The sequence below is a fragment of the Drosophila pseudoobscura genome, chromosome X (genome assembly GCF_009870125.1).
Source record: "Drosophila pseudoobscura strain MV-25-SWS-2005 chromosome X, UCI_Dpse_MV25, whole genome shotgun sequence".
Lineage (NCBI taxonomy): Eukaryota > Metazoa > Arthropoda > Insecta > Diptera > Drosophilidae > Drosophila > Drosophila pseudoobscura.
This window is the reverse complement of record NC_046683.1, coordinates 31668044-31685724: the sequence shown is the minus strand read 5'-3', so window position 1 is coordinate 31685724 and position 17681 is coordinate 31668044. Positions and strand designations below refer to the sequence as shown.

Genomic DNA, 17681 nt, shown 5'->3' with positions numbered 1-17681 from the left:
CAAAAAGTCGGGAAAAAACACTCAATAATTTTACCGTTGAAATTATACACTTTGTACTCTTTTTCGATCTAAACATTATTAATAAACGATACTTTAATATAAATCTTACATATACATATATTTATTTTATGACAGTTTTGTGGTAAAAGTAACGAATATTTGAATTTTACCGTTAATTACGCCTATTTCAGCATTTAGTGCCCCTCCTCTCCCTAAGAATTTATGTATATCAGGCAGGCTTCGGTTTTCATTACTTTTGCGAATTGCGTTTTCAGCCAAAACGTTTTGATTTCGGTTTTAGGTGCTTCAGTTCTCACACATTTTTGTTATCGATATGTTTTATTTTCTCATTGATTCTGGCAAACTAAAACACTGACTTGGTTGCTTTGTAAATATACAGCGAGATAAAAATGACCTTGCAATGCAAAACGACGGCAGAAAGTGCTTGATTTATGAAGATCAAACCATCTTAGAAGCAACACCTGTGTATTAAAAATGTCTGACGAACTATGATAACAGGCATATTGAAAATAAAATCGGGCTGCGTCAGTTGTTAGCACGAAAACGAAGTGTTTTTGACCTGACCAATTATTTCCAAGCTAAATTTAAAGTTGGGTTAAAAAAATATTTTTAATATTTTTTATTACAAGCTGTTGCGTGACCTTCCATCCATGGCCACAATTATTAGTTATTGATCTGAATTATGAAGTCTAGTGTAAGTTAGGCTAGGGCAAAGCGGGAGCGCAATAAAAGCTCGCTCTCTCGCTCTTGGCGAATTCGCCCCGCTTTGCCACCGTAGGTTAGCTAGAGTAAGAGATTTTGAATTGTGAAGAAAATATAGTTGTTCGCCAAACTTGAATTAGATCGAGCGTATCAAGTTTTTCGCCCCGCCAAATAAATAATTTAAATTACAGCCACCCAAAGTTTTCGGTAATTGATTAGAAAAACTCTTCTAATTTTTCACAAGCTAAATTTCTTTGGTAATGGTGTCAATTATACGTTAATGCATCAATAAGTCATCTACTTTATTTTTTCACAATTAAGCAATTTTTGTGAAGGTGAAAACCGGAGCCTGCCTGTATATGTATTTATGTGTTGCTTTTGCTTTAGCACCTGAAAGTTCAGTAAAGATATTATTTAGCTTAAGTTACATCATGAATATTAGCAGTCCGTTTCGTGATAGTTTTGCATTTTCTGATTGCAGTATGCTCAAACTTCGCGTCGGAACACTGTGAAGTGTACAACAAGAACTGGAATTCCTCAAACTGATTCATCGCGCTTTCGCTATATTCATTACTTGCTCGTATATTCCATCTTCTTCGGATATTTAAATTTATGAGCAGCAATTGTCCGCTTTAACCGCTGTGAATTCCTCACTATCAGATAAAGATCGTATGATAGTTCTTGGTGACATCAAATTGCCAGGAACTGTTTGGTCTTCGGTAAACGAGTCTAATAGCCTAGTGCACATGTCACGACATGACTTTGTTGACGGCTTGTTTGACCTGTCCCTGTCTCAAGTCAATCATGCGAAGAATTCCTTGGGTCGATTACTTGATCTATGCTTTTTATCGGATCCGACCATAGTGTTGTTCACCCGAGCCCTTCCGCTCACTATACCTGAAGACGCCTACCATCCTACTTTCGAAGTGTCGCTAGATATAGGACCAACTGTATTGGATCGGTCGAGTATGCTACATGAACGTGTCCGCTGCTTTCGTAAAGCCGAGTTTACGAAGCTTTATAACCTTATTAGGGATTTTGATTGGTCCGCTTTGTACTTTGTCCGCACTGATGTCATAAAAGGTACAAACATTTTTTTCAATGCTCTTGGCACATTTTTTGATTCTTGTTTCCCGCTTTCTTGTTCGATTGGATCTGGAAAACCTCCTTGGTTTACCAAAGAGTTATCCAGTCTAAAAAACTTAAAAACAAGACTTTATAAAAAATTTCAAGAAGTTGGTTCTCCTACTTCTCACTCTCGCTATGTAATAGCTCGGTCAAACTTTTCTCGATGCAAGATACGTTTTTCTCAGCACCCTAAAAAGTTTTACTGCTTCGTGAACAGACAGACGACCTATTCTGAGGAAAGCTACTCTGGTCATCCGTACCCATACGGTTTACCGAGGTCGAGCGGCATTTTCAGTCCCTTGTTAAATGAATGTTCTTTACTTCATGATGTTCGACTAGTTAAGCCGGTGTTTTCACCGGGTCCAGTCGGGGATCCAGGTTGTGCACTCAGGTGCTGCGCCGAGGCACTGTGTGGACCCTTGCTTAAACTATTCACCCTGTCCATCGATTCTTCTTGTTTCCCTCTGATCTGGAAGGAATCCTTTATAGTTCCTCTCCATAAAAAAAGGTAGCAAGTCTGATGCAAAAAATTGTAGAGGTATAGCAAAGTTATCCACTTTTCCCAAAATTTTGAGAAGGTATTAACTCCGCACTTGCAACATCTTTGCAAGTCACTTATATCTCCCACTCAGCATGGCGGCGATCAACCAACACGAACTTGTTAGAGATTACCACTTTCATTATTAAAGGCTTTCAAGGTAACTTACAGACGGATGTTATTTACCCCGACTTTAGTAAAGCATTCGACAGTGTAAACCATTCCCTTTTAGCACATAAACTTGACATTCTAGGGTTTCCGCCAAACCTCCTGAGATGGATTTCTAGCTATCTTTGTTCTAGGTCTCAAAGAGTCCTCTTCAAAAACTCTCTTTACCAGTAAAGGTTTCTTCAAGAGTACCACAGGGCAGCCATCTAGGCCCCTTACTCTTCACACTCTTTATTAATGACTTGCCTTCAGTATTAACATACTTCGAGTACTTATGTATGCGGATGTTAAACTCTGTGTCCAGTACAAGGACATTTCATTTCATTCTCGCTTGCAATCCGATCTCAATAGCTTTCAGTCATGGTGTTGTGCAAACTTGTTACAGCTTAATGCTGCGAAATGCAAAGTTATGACATTTCATCGTTCTAGCCCTTTGTTGGCTCCCTACACCCTATTTGGTGGTTCTCTTGAGAGAATTACCCTGGTGGATGATCTGGGTGTTATGTTAGACCCCAAGTTTAAGTTTTCCGAACACATTTCTACCATGGTAAATAAGGCCATGGGCATGCTTGGGTTTATAGTAATTTGACGACCCCTATATAACAAAGACTCTCTATACCTCGCTTGTTCGTCCGATCTTAGAATACGGCTCCTGTGTATGGTGCCCTCAGTACAAAGTACACCAGGACCGTATAGAATCAGTACAGAAAAACTTTTTACTCTTTGCTCTGCGGGGCCTTAACTGGGATGCGGGTGTAACACTCCCATCTTACTCTAGTAGACTACTATTAGTAAACCTTCCATCCTTAGTTAACCGTAGAAAAATGCTTGGTGTGATATTTATGCACAACTTGATCAGGGGTGACATAGACAGCCCTGATCTGTTGAGCCGCATAAACTTCACGATTCCTATTAGACTGACTAGAAATTTTATACTGTTGTTCCTTCCACTTTGTAGATCGAATTATTCCTTGCATGAACCGTTTAGGGTCTTATGCTCGGATTATAATTCCCTCTACCATATTATATCCAACACTAATTCTCTTCCTCTTATTAAATTATTAATCCTTCCACACCTTTCTATTATTTAGTAACTGCAGTGGTATTTGTATTTTGTATTTTATTGCATGCTTAGTTTCTTAGTAAGTTTAGTGCTAATTTTCCTCGATTGTTAGTCTAATAGCTATCTTTCTTGCATGTTCGCGTTTGGTTCGGCTACGCACCGCGCGTCATGCGGCAGCGCCCCTCGGTCGGTTGGGCGGGAGGAGAGCTGCGTTTTGCCTGGGATCCGCGCGTAACAGCCTTCTGCTGGTGTCACACGGGCCACTTGACGGTGCAGTAACTCCATCGCCTCTTGAAAGATGCCGTCATTGCATGTCAACGTCCAAATATTATGCAATTGCCGATCTTTTTGCCCAGTTTTTCCAAACCACCTATTCTGAGGAAAGCTACTCTGGTCAACCGTACCCATACGGATTACCGAGGTCGAACGGCATTTTCAGTTCCTTTGTTAAATGAATGTTCCCTACTTCATGATCTTCGACTAGTTAAGCCGGTGTTTTCACCGGGTCCAGACGGGGTTCCAGGTTGTTTACTCAGGTACTGCGCCGAGGCTCTGTGTTGACCTTTGCTTAAACTATTCACCCTGTCCATTGATTCCTCTTGCTTCCCCCCGATCTGGAAGGAATCGTTTATAATTCCTCTCCATAAAAAAGGTAGCGAGTCTGATGCAAAAAATTATAGAGGTATAGCAAAGTTATCCGCTATTCCCAAAATGTTTGAGAAGGTATTAACTCCACACTTGCAACATCTTGGCAAGTCACTTATATCTCCCACTCAGCATGGATTTATAAGGCGGCGATCAACCACCACGAACTTGTTAGAGTTTACCTCTTTCATTATTAAAGGCTTTCAAGGTAACTTACAGACGGGTGTTATTTACACCGACTTTAGTAAAGCATTCGACTCTGTAAACCATTCCCTTTTAGCGCATAAACTTGATCTTTTAGGGCTTCCGCCCAACCTCCTAACATGGATTTCTATCTTTGTTCAAGGTCTCAACGAGTCCTCTTCAAAAACTCCCTCACTTCACCAGTAACGGTTTCTTCGGCCCCTTACTTTTTACACTATTTATTAATGACGTGCCATCGGTATTAACATTATCTCGAGTACTCATGTATGCGGATGATGTCAAACTCTGTATCCAGTATAAGGAAATTTCATTTCATTCTCGCTTGCAATCAGGTCTCAATAGCTTTCAGTCATGGTGTTGTGCAAACTTGTTACACCTTAATGTCTCGAAATGCCAAGCAATGGCATTCCATAGTTCTAGCCCCTTGTTGGCTTCCTATACCCTATGTAGTGGTTCCCTTGAAAAAATTTCCTCGATTGATGATATTGAAGTTATACTACCACATTTCTACCATGGGCCATGGGCGTGCTTGGGTTCATAAAGAGGTGGTCAAAGAAATATGACGACACCTATAAAACAAAGACTCTATATCTTGCTAGTTCTTCCGATTTCAGAATACGGCTCTTGTGTATGGTGCCCTCAGTACAAAGTACACTAGGAACAAGACCAGAAAAAACGTTTCAACATGGCTCCAGTATCAAAATGCCTGAGATAACAAGCCAGCATTGATCTCAAAGGCTCGCGGAGTTTAGATGAAATACCAGATATGATACAGAAAGCCATGGAAATAATTGTTTCTAAGCAGGCGAGCTAAACACGGAAAATACATTAAAGTCTGAGCTAGTATTGCAGGCCATAAAGAAAAAGTTTTCAATTATAAAAATTATAAAAAAAAAAATTAAATACTTTGTATGGCAGAAGAGATGAAGAAACTCACTCAACCTTTTTTGCAACTTTTGAAGGTGGTTAAGATGCAAAAAATACGTGCGCAATTTGTGAATTTAAACACACAATTTGTTGAGCGCTGTTGTTCTTCCTTTTTATTTATTAACTTTTAACATCCTTATTCATATGTATGTCACACACGGCCAGTTTCTCTAGAACTAGAATTACTGAAAGATCCTCCCCATCCCTAGCCGAAAGATCCCTCCGTGCTAACCATAATCTCTTAGAAAAAGTTGTGTAGTTTGTGGTAATAGTCACAGCAACACAGCAAAGGGCCCACTGTTCAAAGAGAACAAATTATGGCTCGTTTGGTTTTGACTAAATTGCTATGCATTAACGGCAAATGGATGTTGCCGGGAAAAACAGAATTTTCAACGCATGGTGTGACGAGAGCGTTCAGCTTATTAATTTCAAATATTTTGGTTGAATATGGTCTCTTATGGCACATCTGCAGCACCTTTCCTTACCATTCGTTGCTCGCACGAGCTCGTTGTTCGCCACAAACATACCCATAGGAGGTGATTTGGAATGATTCTTATGTAGACGACTGGAGCGGATGAAATAGGTAGGCTGAAGTCGATTTGCGACGAGGCGCATGACATTTTATCTCCGAATGATTTCAGCTATCGATGTGGTTTTCCTACCATCCAGAACCTATGGATGCAATTAACGAGGAGACAACCTTATGCCGATTCGACCAAGAGATTGGGGTCGAGGTGGAGCCCAAGAGCGGATATCTTCCGATATCACTTGGAAGATGGCTTCATCAACTTGAATCCGAACAAATTAATTAATTTGTCAATTAATGCTCGACTGTTTGAACCGCTTGAGTCCAATCAGTATAGAAGCTAAAATTTTCCTCTAGACGCTGTGGCACCTTCAATTCCATTGAGATGAAGCTATTCCAATGTCGCTGCATATAAATTGGGAGGGGCTAATGCTTAATTTGTGTGCCCTTTTTAAGGCTTAAATTGTGTGCCGCAACCTTATTGGCACAGTTTTGGTATTATGTAAAGCAGGTTTTGAAGGATTGAGAGCGTATTTTTCTGGACGGGTAGAAACACCCCACTTGCAGTATTCGTCGCTGTCAAATACATGGATGCGACGTCCCTGAACTCTTTGTGTCTATGTGGCTAGAAGATCCAAATCTGTATGAGAGCCTGAGAATTGTTAGCCAGAGAACTCATATTGTAACATCCAGGCTGAAGTTCTAATTGGTGTTGAAGACTCATTTCTAAATAAAATATTTTATCGTCGTACACAAAAATAGAGACCTTGCAAATGTGTATTGTTTTTTGAGTGTCGACAAGGATAAATAACTCTTCATGGCACTATCACCCCTCAAGTTGATGGAGCTAGTTCGTACGAGCGGGTACGCTGCTACGGCCGCGACTCCAAATGTATACCCGATACATAGACAGTACGGCTCCAATCCGCAGGAGGGCGCACACTATGCACGACAGAGAGTGTGTGTGAGAGACAGAAAATGAGTAAGCGGCGTGGCCACGCTGTGTAACCATTGAAATTTCATTTGTTTCTTCTGATTCAGATTCCGATTTGATTCAGAATATGCGGTCTGCAAGATATGGTAATTTTCTATAATTCTGGGTTTTTTTTTATTTTTTTTATTTATTTTCTTGTATCTTCAAAATTTTGGATACCCCTATACTCATTTTGAGAACATCTTTTGATCTAAACATAGAGCTATCAGAATCGCCTGAAGAAAAACTGGGGTAACATTTTTGTTTTCTATCGTTCACGACCCGTGGAAATGATCACATGTCATTATTAAATTTTACGGACAGGAGTTGATGAATTTAACTTCCATGTGTTAGGTCGAAGTTAGCAACGCATTGAACAGTAAGCTTCCCGTTTATACTCTCGACGATAAAGATACAATCTAAGCCAACTGCGAAGGCAGGAATGAATCCCAAACTGATTGAGAGACTTTGTCAAAGGCATGAGTGCAAAAATGACTGAAAGCAATCACATTAGTGGTCGTGGCACTGATTTTCAGTCCCCTCTCAACGTCGGCAATATACTGAGTATACCCCTAATTTTGTTTTTACACAATTTTGAAATAACACAGTTTTAAAATAAAATTTTTTAAATTTTTTTGCAAGATTTATTTAGCACGGTTCAAAATAACACAACACAAATAGATAAAAACATACACAAATCACAAACAGCAAGAAACCATACGTAAACAAGAAAGAGGATAGGGAGAGTATGTATGTACATATTTATTTCTCTTTCGTTTTTTTTGGGTATATGTACATATGTACAAAAATTTAGGGGAACTCATTTTTTGCGAAAATTAAAGGAGGTTCGCGCGCTTTTATTCGTACACAATTATACAAACAACAACTGCAAATACACTGGATCTTTTGCATTTATTGGAACCATTCTGACTTCTTCATTTGGATATTTTCCCATTCGTCGCTAAATATCCTCTCTCTATATTCTTACCTCTCCCAGCTACCAGCTGAGTTTTCGTTGCTGACATATGCACATGCATACAAATATACATGTGTAAGCAGCTACCTTCTGTCAGCGACCGCACCTGAGGGAAGGTACTGCCTAACTCCTAGGCGGGATCACTTGCAAACCGCACACACACCTACGCATAAGTTCCATCCCAAATTCACACGCGTGGAGGAATCCCGTGGCCGGGGCGCGGATCCTGGAAGCCCTGAGAGATGTACCCCCGAATCATGCTTCGCTGGTGGCACACTTGGCCGACGAAGCAAAATGCGCTACAAGGCAAGGAGCAATGGCTTTCCAAAAAGCCTCAAAGGTGGCCCGAACACCGCCACAAGCAGCTTTAGCACCGCCAATGAAGCAGAGCTCGTTGCACAGCTTTGCCAGTGGGACCACGCAGGACGGCGGCAAGGGCACTGATACTCCGAAGAGGCCAGGGGACCCCCCCTACACCATCGAGTAGCGGGAGAAAAACCCCCCCAAGCGAAGCAGGAACCGCTTACAGGACATAGACGAGATTGGCGCAATTCTGGACGACCTACTCTACCAGATGAACGAGAAGGGCCAGAGGTCGATCAACATGGCCATCAAGAAGATGGTAGCACGCATGAAGGAGTTGCAAGTGGAAGTCAAATCCCACCTGCAGGCGCCAGAGGATAAAAGGGCAGCGCCAGGAGGATGCCAGTGCCATGATCACCCTGCAGGCCCAACTGGCCCCCTACCCAGGATGACCAATCCCAGTGCGACTAAGGCGACGCAAACGGCATCAGGAGCCCACAAGAGCGAGGCAACACCCCGAACTGAGGAGAAGAGCGCGCGCGGAAGGCCCCGGCAAGGCCACCAAGCTGACGCCACTCGACAAGAGGAAACCAAGATGCAGTACGGCAAGGCGGAAGACACCAACCCTACAGAGAAGTGGAGTGAGGTGAGAGGCAGGCGTGCGAAACGCAAGCAGACAGGCCGACCAGACGCAGTGCTGGTCAAATGCACCGAGGAGGCATCATACGCCGACATCCTCAAACTGGTGAAGGCAGCACCAACGCTCCAGAACCTCAAAAACAAGGTTCAGGCCATCAGGAAGACAGCCTCGGGCGAGCTGCTTCTAAGGATGCAACAATCCTCAGACCCCGCCACCCAGGAGCTACAGATGGCCATCCAGGTAGCGCTTGGGGACAAGGCAGCCGTGAAGGCCATGCAGGAGACAGTCGCGGTTGAGGTACTCAACATAGACGAGCTCACGACAGGCGACGAGGTATGTGAGGCCAAAGCTGCAGCGATCGACGGCGACTTACCACAAGGAGCAGTGCCGTACATGCGGAAAGCATGTGGCGCAACGCAGGTAGCTACGCTGAACCTTCAGCCCGCACTCGTAAAGAAGCTCCTGGAGCTCGGAAAAGTTCGGATCGGCTGGGTTGTCTGCCGCGTGCGGCAACGGATTGCGCCAACCCGCTGCTTCAAGTGCATGGCCTATGGACACACTGCAGCCAGGTGCAGATCCAAGCGGCCTGTGTCAATGTGGTGGGGAGGGGCATAAGCACAATCAGTGCAACAACCCGCCAATGTGCATACTATGCGCTGGCAAGCCAGGAGACGTCCGCTCAGCAGCCCACTCGGCCCTCAGCCGCAGCTGCCCTGAGTATAAGAAGGCACTAGCCAAACTGGTAGATGATTAAGCTCCTGCAGCTCAACCTAAACCATTGCCGAGCTGCTCAGGATCTGTTGGCGCAAACAGTCCTGGAGCAGAAGATCGACAAAGCGCTACTCAGCGAGCCCTACGGCAAAAAACACGAAGGATTCTGGCAGCAAAGCTCAGACGGAGGAGCAGCAATCTGGAGCTGTGGCCCAAAACCAGGCCAGCTTACCCACAGAGCATCCAGAGTGGGATATGTGAGAGCTAAGCACAGCGGGACTTTTGTCTACAGCTGCTACATAGCACCAAGGTTCACGCAGCAGGAGTATGAGGCGATCATCAGCAACATCGCTAACGACGCACGAGGCAAATCGCCGGTCCTGATAGCGGGCGAATTTAACGCATGGGCCACGACTTGGGGCAGCGCCAAGAACACACCCCGTGGGACATCGCTCCTGGACAAGTTTGCAAGCCTGAACGTCTGTCTCCTCAACACAGGAACCACACCAACGTTCAGCAAAGCAGGGCGGGAGTCTATTATAGACCTCACCTTTGCAAGCCCAGAGCTCGCACGCCACGCGAAGTGGCAATTGCTGAGTGCTTACACCCATAGCGACCACTTAGCCGTAATGACGGAAACCTTTGCACCCAGGAACACAACAAGGATACAGCGGGCGCTCCAGGCCGGGTAGCAGAAAACCTAAGCGCCGCCGGGGATGCTGAAGCATCCGCGCTTGCCGTTTACAGGACCGTCAAAGCGTCCTGTGATGCAGCCATGAAAAAAAGAAAGATCGGAGGAAGCAGGCACCGGCCAGTACCGTGGTGGAATGAGCACATTGCCAAGGCCAGGAGGGAGTGCTGCGCAGCTCGGCGTGCCTACCAGCGAGCAAGAGGCTCCGCCAAACGAAAAGAGCTGAAGGAGGCCATCAGAAGCAGCAAACTCAAATGCTTAAGGAAGCTCTGCGATGCGGCCGATGCGGAACCTTTTGGTGGAGCATACAAACTAGTCATGGGGAGATTAAACAGACAGCCTATGCCCAAGGATCCGGTACATATGAGAGAGATAGTCGGCACCCTTTTCCCTAGACAACCACCCTTACAAGAGGGAGCTAGGGTAGAAGGAGCTAGCCTGAGGGATACCACCACCATCATCACTGCCAGAGAAGTACTGGAGGCCACGGGTAAGCTGAAGATCGGGAAAGCGGCAGGTCCAGATGGAGTCCCTAATGCAGCACTAAAATGCATAATTAGAGCCCATCCGGAAGCATTCGCCACAATGTACACCCAGTGCCTAGCGGAGCGGACAGTCCCACGAGCATGGAAACGGCAAAGGCTGGTTCTGACACCCAAGCCAGGCAAAGAGCTCATCGACCCATCGTCATACCGGCCGCTGTGCATGCTGGATACCATGGGCAAGATTTTCGAGAGGATGGTATGTAACCGACTGGAGGCGGAACTGGCTGAGCGTCGCGGACTTTCCGACCTCCAATTCGGGTTCCGCAAGCAGAGGAGCACCACCGACGCCATCGAGATTTTACAAACCTTGCAGGGAAGCCATGGCAGGAACGCGATGGGCTGGAGGCAAAAAAAAAGTACTGCCTAGTATGTACACTAGACGTACGAAACGCCTTCAACTCTGCCAGCTGGAAGAGCATCCTAGAGGCCCTGACCAGGGCCTGACCAGGTATATCTGAACAAATCACACGGACTCTGCGAAGCTATTTTACGGACCGCGTCCTGATCTACGACACGGAAGAAGGAGCAGAATATCACCAAATCACCGGAGGCGTCCCACAGGGCTCGGTCCTAGGGCCGATACTGTGGAACGTGATGTATGACGACATCCTGCGGCTTACATTACCAGAAGGGTGCACCCTGGTGGGCTTCGCCGACGACATAGCACTGGTGACAGTGTCGAAACACGTAAGAGACGCAGCAGTCGGGATGATAGTGGCCTGGCTCGCAGCCAACGGGCTAGCATTGGCGGAGAAGAAGACGGAGGCTGTGCTAATGAGCAGCAGGAAAAAGGTCGAGCAGGCATGTGTGAGAGTCCATAGCACGATCATCAGGACCAAGTCTGCGCTAAGGTACCTTGGGGTAATGATGGACCAGAGGCTGACGTTCAAGGCCCACTTGGAATACGCCAGCGCAAAAGCGACTGCAGCAACGGCGGCCACTAGCAGGATGATGGCCAATACAGGGGGACCACGGCAGCGTAGCAGGCAGCTCATCGTTGGGGTGGTCACCTCTATAATCTTATATGGATCAGCAGTGTGGGCACCAGCAATGATGGTTTCCACATACAGCAGAGACTGCAGAAGCGCATACCGACGCTGTGCCCTGAGGGGTACATGCTGCTTCCGGACGGTGTCTGAAGACGCCGCACTTGTTGTGGCAGGCATGGTCCCGCTGGATCTCCTGGCAGCTGAGCGGCCGAGCAAGGTGGAGGTAGCCAGCGAGCGGCGAGAGCGCACCATAGCCCAGTGGCAACGGCGCTGGGACCAAGCGGCAAAAGGGAGGTGGACCAGACGTCTCCTTCCCCAGCTTAGCCCATGACTGCGAAGAAGGCACGGCCAAATGGACCATTATTTGGGCCAGCTGACGGGGCATGGCTGCTTCAAGCAATACCTGCATCGTTTTAGGCATGCTGACGACCCGTATTGCAGCTGCTGCGGGCCTGGAGTCGACGAGAATGCAGAGCACGTCTTCTTTGTATGCCCCCGCTTCTCGCAAGAACGAACGAGGCTAGGGGAGACGCTTGCAGAAGTGAGTGTGGACACCCTCACCGACCAGATGCTAGCCGATGAGAAATCATGGAACGCGGTCGCCGACATGGCAGCAAACGTGATCAAGGTGCTGCGCAGGCTGGAGCGAAGCCGGACAAACTAAGCATAAATTGTTTTCCAAAAAAAAAAAAAAAAAAAAAAAATACATGTGTAAGCATGTGTAATCCAAGCGGCTGGCAACAAACATAAAGACTTTGTTGTTTATTCCGTGCATTCTCAACGTTCTATAGATTTTTTTTCGGTTTTATAAAGATAAATCACTACGTCTCTTTACTTTGCGCCTAATTATATTACCAATAAATAATAATATATAAATAATAAATAATAATAATAATAAAAATACCACACGCCTCCATATATACTGCACATTTTAAATTAGCATATTCCTGCACATCCATATATATATATATATATTGTATGTAAAAGGGTTATACAACGTTTTTAACTGTTGTTTTACATCTCGCCAAAAGGGTGGTTCGTCAACCCAAGCCGCGGTACATAGCACTTTCAGCCATACATACACATACAAGCAGCAGCAGCGGTGCATTCTTTTCGTATATCATTTCGCTTTCACTTCCCTGTAGTTGTTGGAGAATATTTTTCGGTACCACGCTTGACCGTAACGGAGCGCCAAGTGATGCGCTACCCTGCATTTCTATGGTATATTGTTTTTGAACGGCCGCTTGCAAACGACTATATATTGGTATCTCGTGCCTCAATATTATTGTCCATCCTCAACTTTCTTTCTTGGTTGGTTTCTTTGTTTTTTGATCGTAGTATTTACGATTTCCATAATATAAATACTCGCAAAAAATTCCACCAAAACCACATATCCACGGTTCGTAGTACATGAACATCCACATCTACATCGTCATCTTCTTTCCTCCCTCTCCATTCAATTCGGTATATGGTGCGATCGCATCACATAAATATATCCAGTCCTGCTGCACTGCACGGTATCCTCTGTACACATAAGCACTTCCGAATTTAAGATAAATTGTCGCCAATCCATGCAAGGTGCGTGTTTTGGCACTTAATTGCATTTAAATTTTCAATCTGTCCATCACCCGTGGAACCAGGGATGGGCGACCTATCGATCAACATCAACATCAACATCGATAGTATCGAGTTCTGAAACGCGTCCGAATAAGTACGGCTTTCTCAGACTTCCTCATCCGATTTCAAATATTTTTTTTTTCTTCGTGAGTTCCGAATATGACAACAGGTCGCGAAGAGAGTAAAAAACTTTTGTCGGTGACCTCTCCAAATGTCAGAAAACCACGCAGCTCTTCCGCCCCAGAAACGCCCACCTCGGTGACTCACAAAGTGAAGTCGCCAGGTACTCCAGGGCCCACCATAAGCTCCGCTGGTTCGCTCCGCCGCCACTGCCGCAATGGCTAAGTTCGAAGCAGCCTTACGCAAGCTTATGCATTTCCGAGAGCGAATAAACCTTCCGAATCCCCGCACTCCATCCGCCTCGCTTGCCACGGTACGACATGTCCAAATCCGAAGCATGTGGGCCGAGGTTGAGGCAGAGCATAAGAAGTGTTTCGCATTTGTGGCTGAAGAGGGTCCGCAGTCTGAAGCGCACCTTCAATCCAAATTCGATGACTGCTTTACTGTGTACGAACAGTGTCCAACCAGCAACCAACAAGTACACCCAGCAGGCCGTCCTTCCACACAACCAGAATTCCACGGCGGCTGCAGACTCCCCCCATGCAACATAGAAGTTTTCGCTGGGGACTACGTCCGCTGGCCTATGTTCCGAGACCTTTTTACTGCGATCAATTTTCCATCGGTTCCGAGTTTCAACCGAAAATTGGGACAGCTTGCTGGTGACCATTTGCGCCTCCAAATTACCGAGGTTGACAAGGGCTTTGTGGGAAGATTCCGTCACCACAAAAAATGAAATGCCTTCATGAAAGCCAGAAATATCTGATGCTCGAAGTAATCGAGGGAAACCCGTCCGCCTTATACAGTTCGAAAAGCGATTCGCATCCGTCACCTTCCCGAAGAAATCCGTTCCGGTCCCAAGGAAGTCCTTCTCCTAAGAGGATTCACTCGTTCGAGACCACAGTGAATCCAAAGAGGAGCACGTGTGATCTCTTCTCCAAACAGAATCGCCCAATCCGGCTATGACCTCACTTCCTCCAGATGAACGCTGATGCTCGTTCCAGCTGCATCAAAAAGAGACAGCTTTGTCTCAACTTCTTCCTGAGAGGCCATCAGATCCGGAAATGCCAAAGTGCGCATAACTGCAGTACTTGTGGGGACCTACACCACACGCTGCTGCACCGTGGCTATCCAATTTCCAGTTAGTCTACTTCGGCAGTCGTACCAAATCCGAGTTCTTCCGACGCGCCGCCCAGCGTTCAAAATTATTTCGCCTTCGGCCAAAGAGGTGTCCTTCTGGGCACGGCAGCTATTAATATTTTCCACCTGGAGACAAGTTTCCGCGCCCGCGCTTTAATCGACCCGGTATCCGAGACAACGTTTATCACGGAACGTATCTTCAATAGAATCAAGTTGCCGTTCCAACTTATCCAGTCCCAGGTCTCGGGCCTCAATCAGACAGTATCCTCTCAATCCAAGAAGTTCTGTCATTTGGCCATCCGTTCCCCGACGATGCCGGGCTTGCACTTAAACGCTACAGCCTACGTTCTGCCGGAATTGGCGGGTAACCTGCCATCCTATCCGATCCCGCAAAATTCATTGCGAGACCTGCCGACCTTGCATGGGCGGATCCGACCTTCTATGAGAGTTAACAAATAGTTGTCCTGATTGGAGCGGATATCCTTCCGTCCATTCTGTTAAGCGGCTCACAGACCAACATCTGTGGCTCTCTCCTGGGGCAGGAAACCATTTTCGGCTGGGTGACGACTCAAATCTAATCGTTTTCGAGTCAAATTTCCAGACTACCTATCAAACTGGTAGAAGATTTCGGGTCCTTCTACAAAAGCAATTTCCTTCTAGCTCCCTCCGCAGAATTTCTCGAACCGTCTCCTACGCTTGACCAAATGGAATATTTCCAACATATTCACGGTATGAAAGCTCAGCGCTTCGTTCCGAGTGCAAGCCTGAACATAGATGTGAATCCGTCCTTAGACCAACATAGCCTCATCAGACCATGTAACCGCGTAGCAATTTCCAAAGTCCTAAATGTGCCTCTCATCCGTTCCAAGCTTGGTACTAATGTGTCTTCGTCACCTTTATTTCATCTTAGTTTTCCGTGTCCAGAGATGGACCCACGTGCCGCACTTGGGAAATCAGACGTTCACGAGGCATCATTCCTACCGGTGCCGACTCTGCTTAGAAATCCATCCATGTTCAGGGCAGCAGCTGTAACAGGGCAACCGAGCTGTTAGCACCCCAGGCTAACAGCCTGTTAACAGCCAGTTACATCGTCCTCTGCCTGCCTCTCGCTCACCAGTCTTAGCACGTATCATGTAAGAATCAGTTACGTTTTTCCTCCCCGCTACAAGCTGCCGTCGTGTACATGCGCGCTTTTATTCATACACAATTATACAAACAACAACCGCAAATACACTGAATCTTTTGCATTTATTGGAAGCATTCTGACTTCTTCAATTGGATATTTTCCTATCCGTCGCTGGATACCCGCTCCGGTGATCCGCCCCCTACAAACAATACGCAAATTTGTTTTTCCAGTTTCCAAATTTGTTCCCTATTTTTAATATTTCTTAAAGATAAGGAACCAATTACCTATTTTTGCATACGATCAATGTCTTTTCAGAGAAAACAGAGAACAGTTCCAGAGAACAGAACAGTTATTCGGTGGTCTGATAATCGCGTTTCTAAAAGACTTTGTGTTTCAAGAGGAATATCGTCACGAATATAATATGTTACCTGCAAGGGTATCTAAATGTTCGAACCCCAAGGCTTGGATTTTATTCTGGTTTTGGCATACCTTTACATTGCGTTTGTCACTGTGTTCGCCAATTTTTTTATCAGTAGGAGGCATGCTGCTATTAAGTTCTTGTTGCAACCGATCACTTTTCCGTCTCTCAATACTAAGGGCCTGTTTTGATTCGTTTAGCAGTTGGCTGAGCTCTTCGCAGCGAGATTCTAATATTTCATTGTTGGAAGATATCCTATTTATAAAAATACTAGCTTAATAGAAAAAAAGCTTTAGAGTACTTAAAAAATCTTACGTTTTAATTTGCTTTTTATCGGAGTTTTTTTCGATGATGAGGCGTTGGTTTGCGCGTTCTAGGTCCTGAATACCTACTTCCAGCTGTTCGTAAACTTTAAGGCGAGAATCGTTCACTTCCGTCATGGCATTAATATGCTTACGAAGATGCTAAAAAGAAAAAAAATACATTACACAAAAAAAATATCAGTTGTAACTCAATAGATAGGACAGGCATACACGAGTGTCACTAACCTTCAACCAAAATTTAGATGTCGATGTCAAAAATATATACACCTAGCGACAAAAAAATACCGCACTCTGATATTTTATGCAATTTTGACTTCTCCAGCATGGAGTCACCCCAAATGTAATCCGATTCGTTAAATTTGTTTGTTTGTCTATAAATTAATCATATAAATCATATTCATACAATTAAAAAAAAATTGTTTTTAAATAACACTTTTTTGAACGGTCATTTAGTAATTTGATCAAACGAAGGAGAAAAAGTCAGCAAAATTATAAAAGCTGTTTCTTCAACAAAAACGAGATTTTTTTCCAAAAGGGTATTTTGTTTTTTACAAACCTGAAATCAAATTTCTTCTACATTTTCTACTAACTCAACCATAGTTTTTGGCTTAGACATTCTCTATCGGATTGAGATCGGGGCTGTTACCTGGACAACCTAAGAACTTTATGTCAAATTCCGCCTTCAAAATGTTTATCTGTCTTTGAAAAGTAGTCGAAAATAGCAAATTTCAAAGAATCATTTACAGAGCGCGCTTGATGACAAGGTGCAAAATCGTCCTAAAGGATGGAATCTTCTTCTATCTTACTAACTGATTCCATAATGAAGACAACTCCACTGCGAATAATTTCTTCATACTTGCATTCAACATACCGTTAATCAATATTAGTGACTCAATTTTATATTTAGATATGCATATATTTAGATATATCATAGTAAAAAGCGAATGCTTTACGGTGGCAATGCTAAAATTTTCGGAATAGCGTTCCCCTCTTCTGCGGCGAACTGTGCGGTTCATCCGAAAATATGATTCGTGACCACGCAGATTCATCCCAATTTGCTTTTTCCTTATTTAAGAGAGCTTTCTTCATTCCACTTTTTGGCAGGTGCACTTGCCATTAAGCCTTGCCATCATTCAAGCTGAAATTTCTACTGCAAAACATTTCTGCAGCTCTGATGCTATCTTAAAAAA

The 17681-nt window shown here is 44.8% G+C and overlaps 1 protein-coding gene across 4 annotated transcripts in view; it reads right to left on the bottom strand.

Moving 5' to 3' along the window:
* LOC26534447 (cerebellar degeneration-related protein 2-like) overlaps positions 1–17681 on the bottom strand; it is a 140510-nt gene that overhangs the window by 15705 nt on the left and 107124 nt on the right. For 2 of the 4 annotated variants that reach the window (XM_033382726.1, XM_033382728.1), the window contains exons 4-5: positions 16484–16632; positions 16240–16423 (exon numbers count right to left, since the gene is read on the bottom strand). In XM_033382726.1, coding sequence (XP_033238617.1) covers positions 16240–16423; positions 16484–16632 — 333 coding nt within the window. Of the gene's footprint in view, positions 1–15853; positions 16127–16178; positions 16424–16483; positions 16633–17681 lie in introns of those variants that run through there. The other 2 variants (XM_033382727.1, XM_033382730.1) reach the window with 2 other exon arrangements.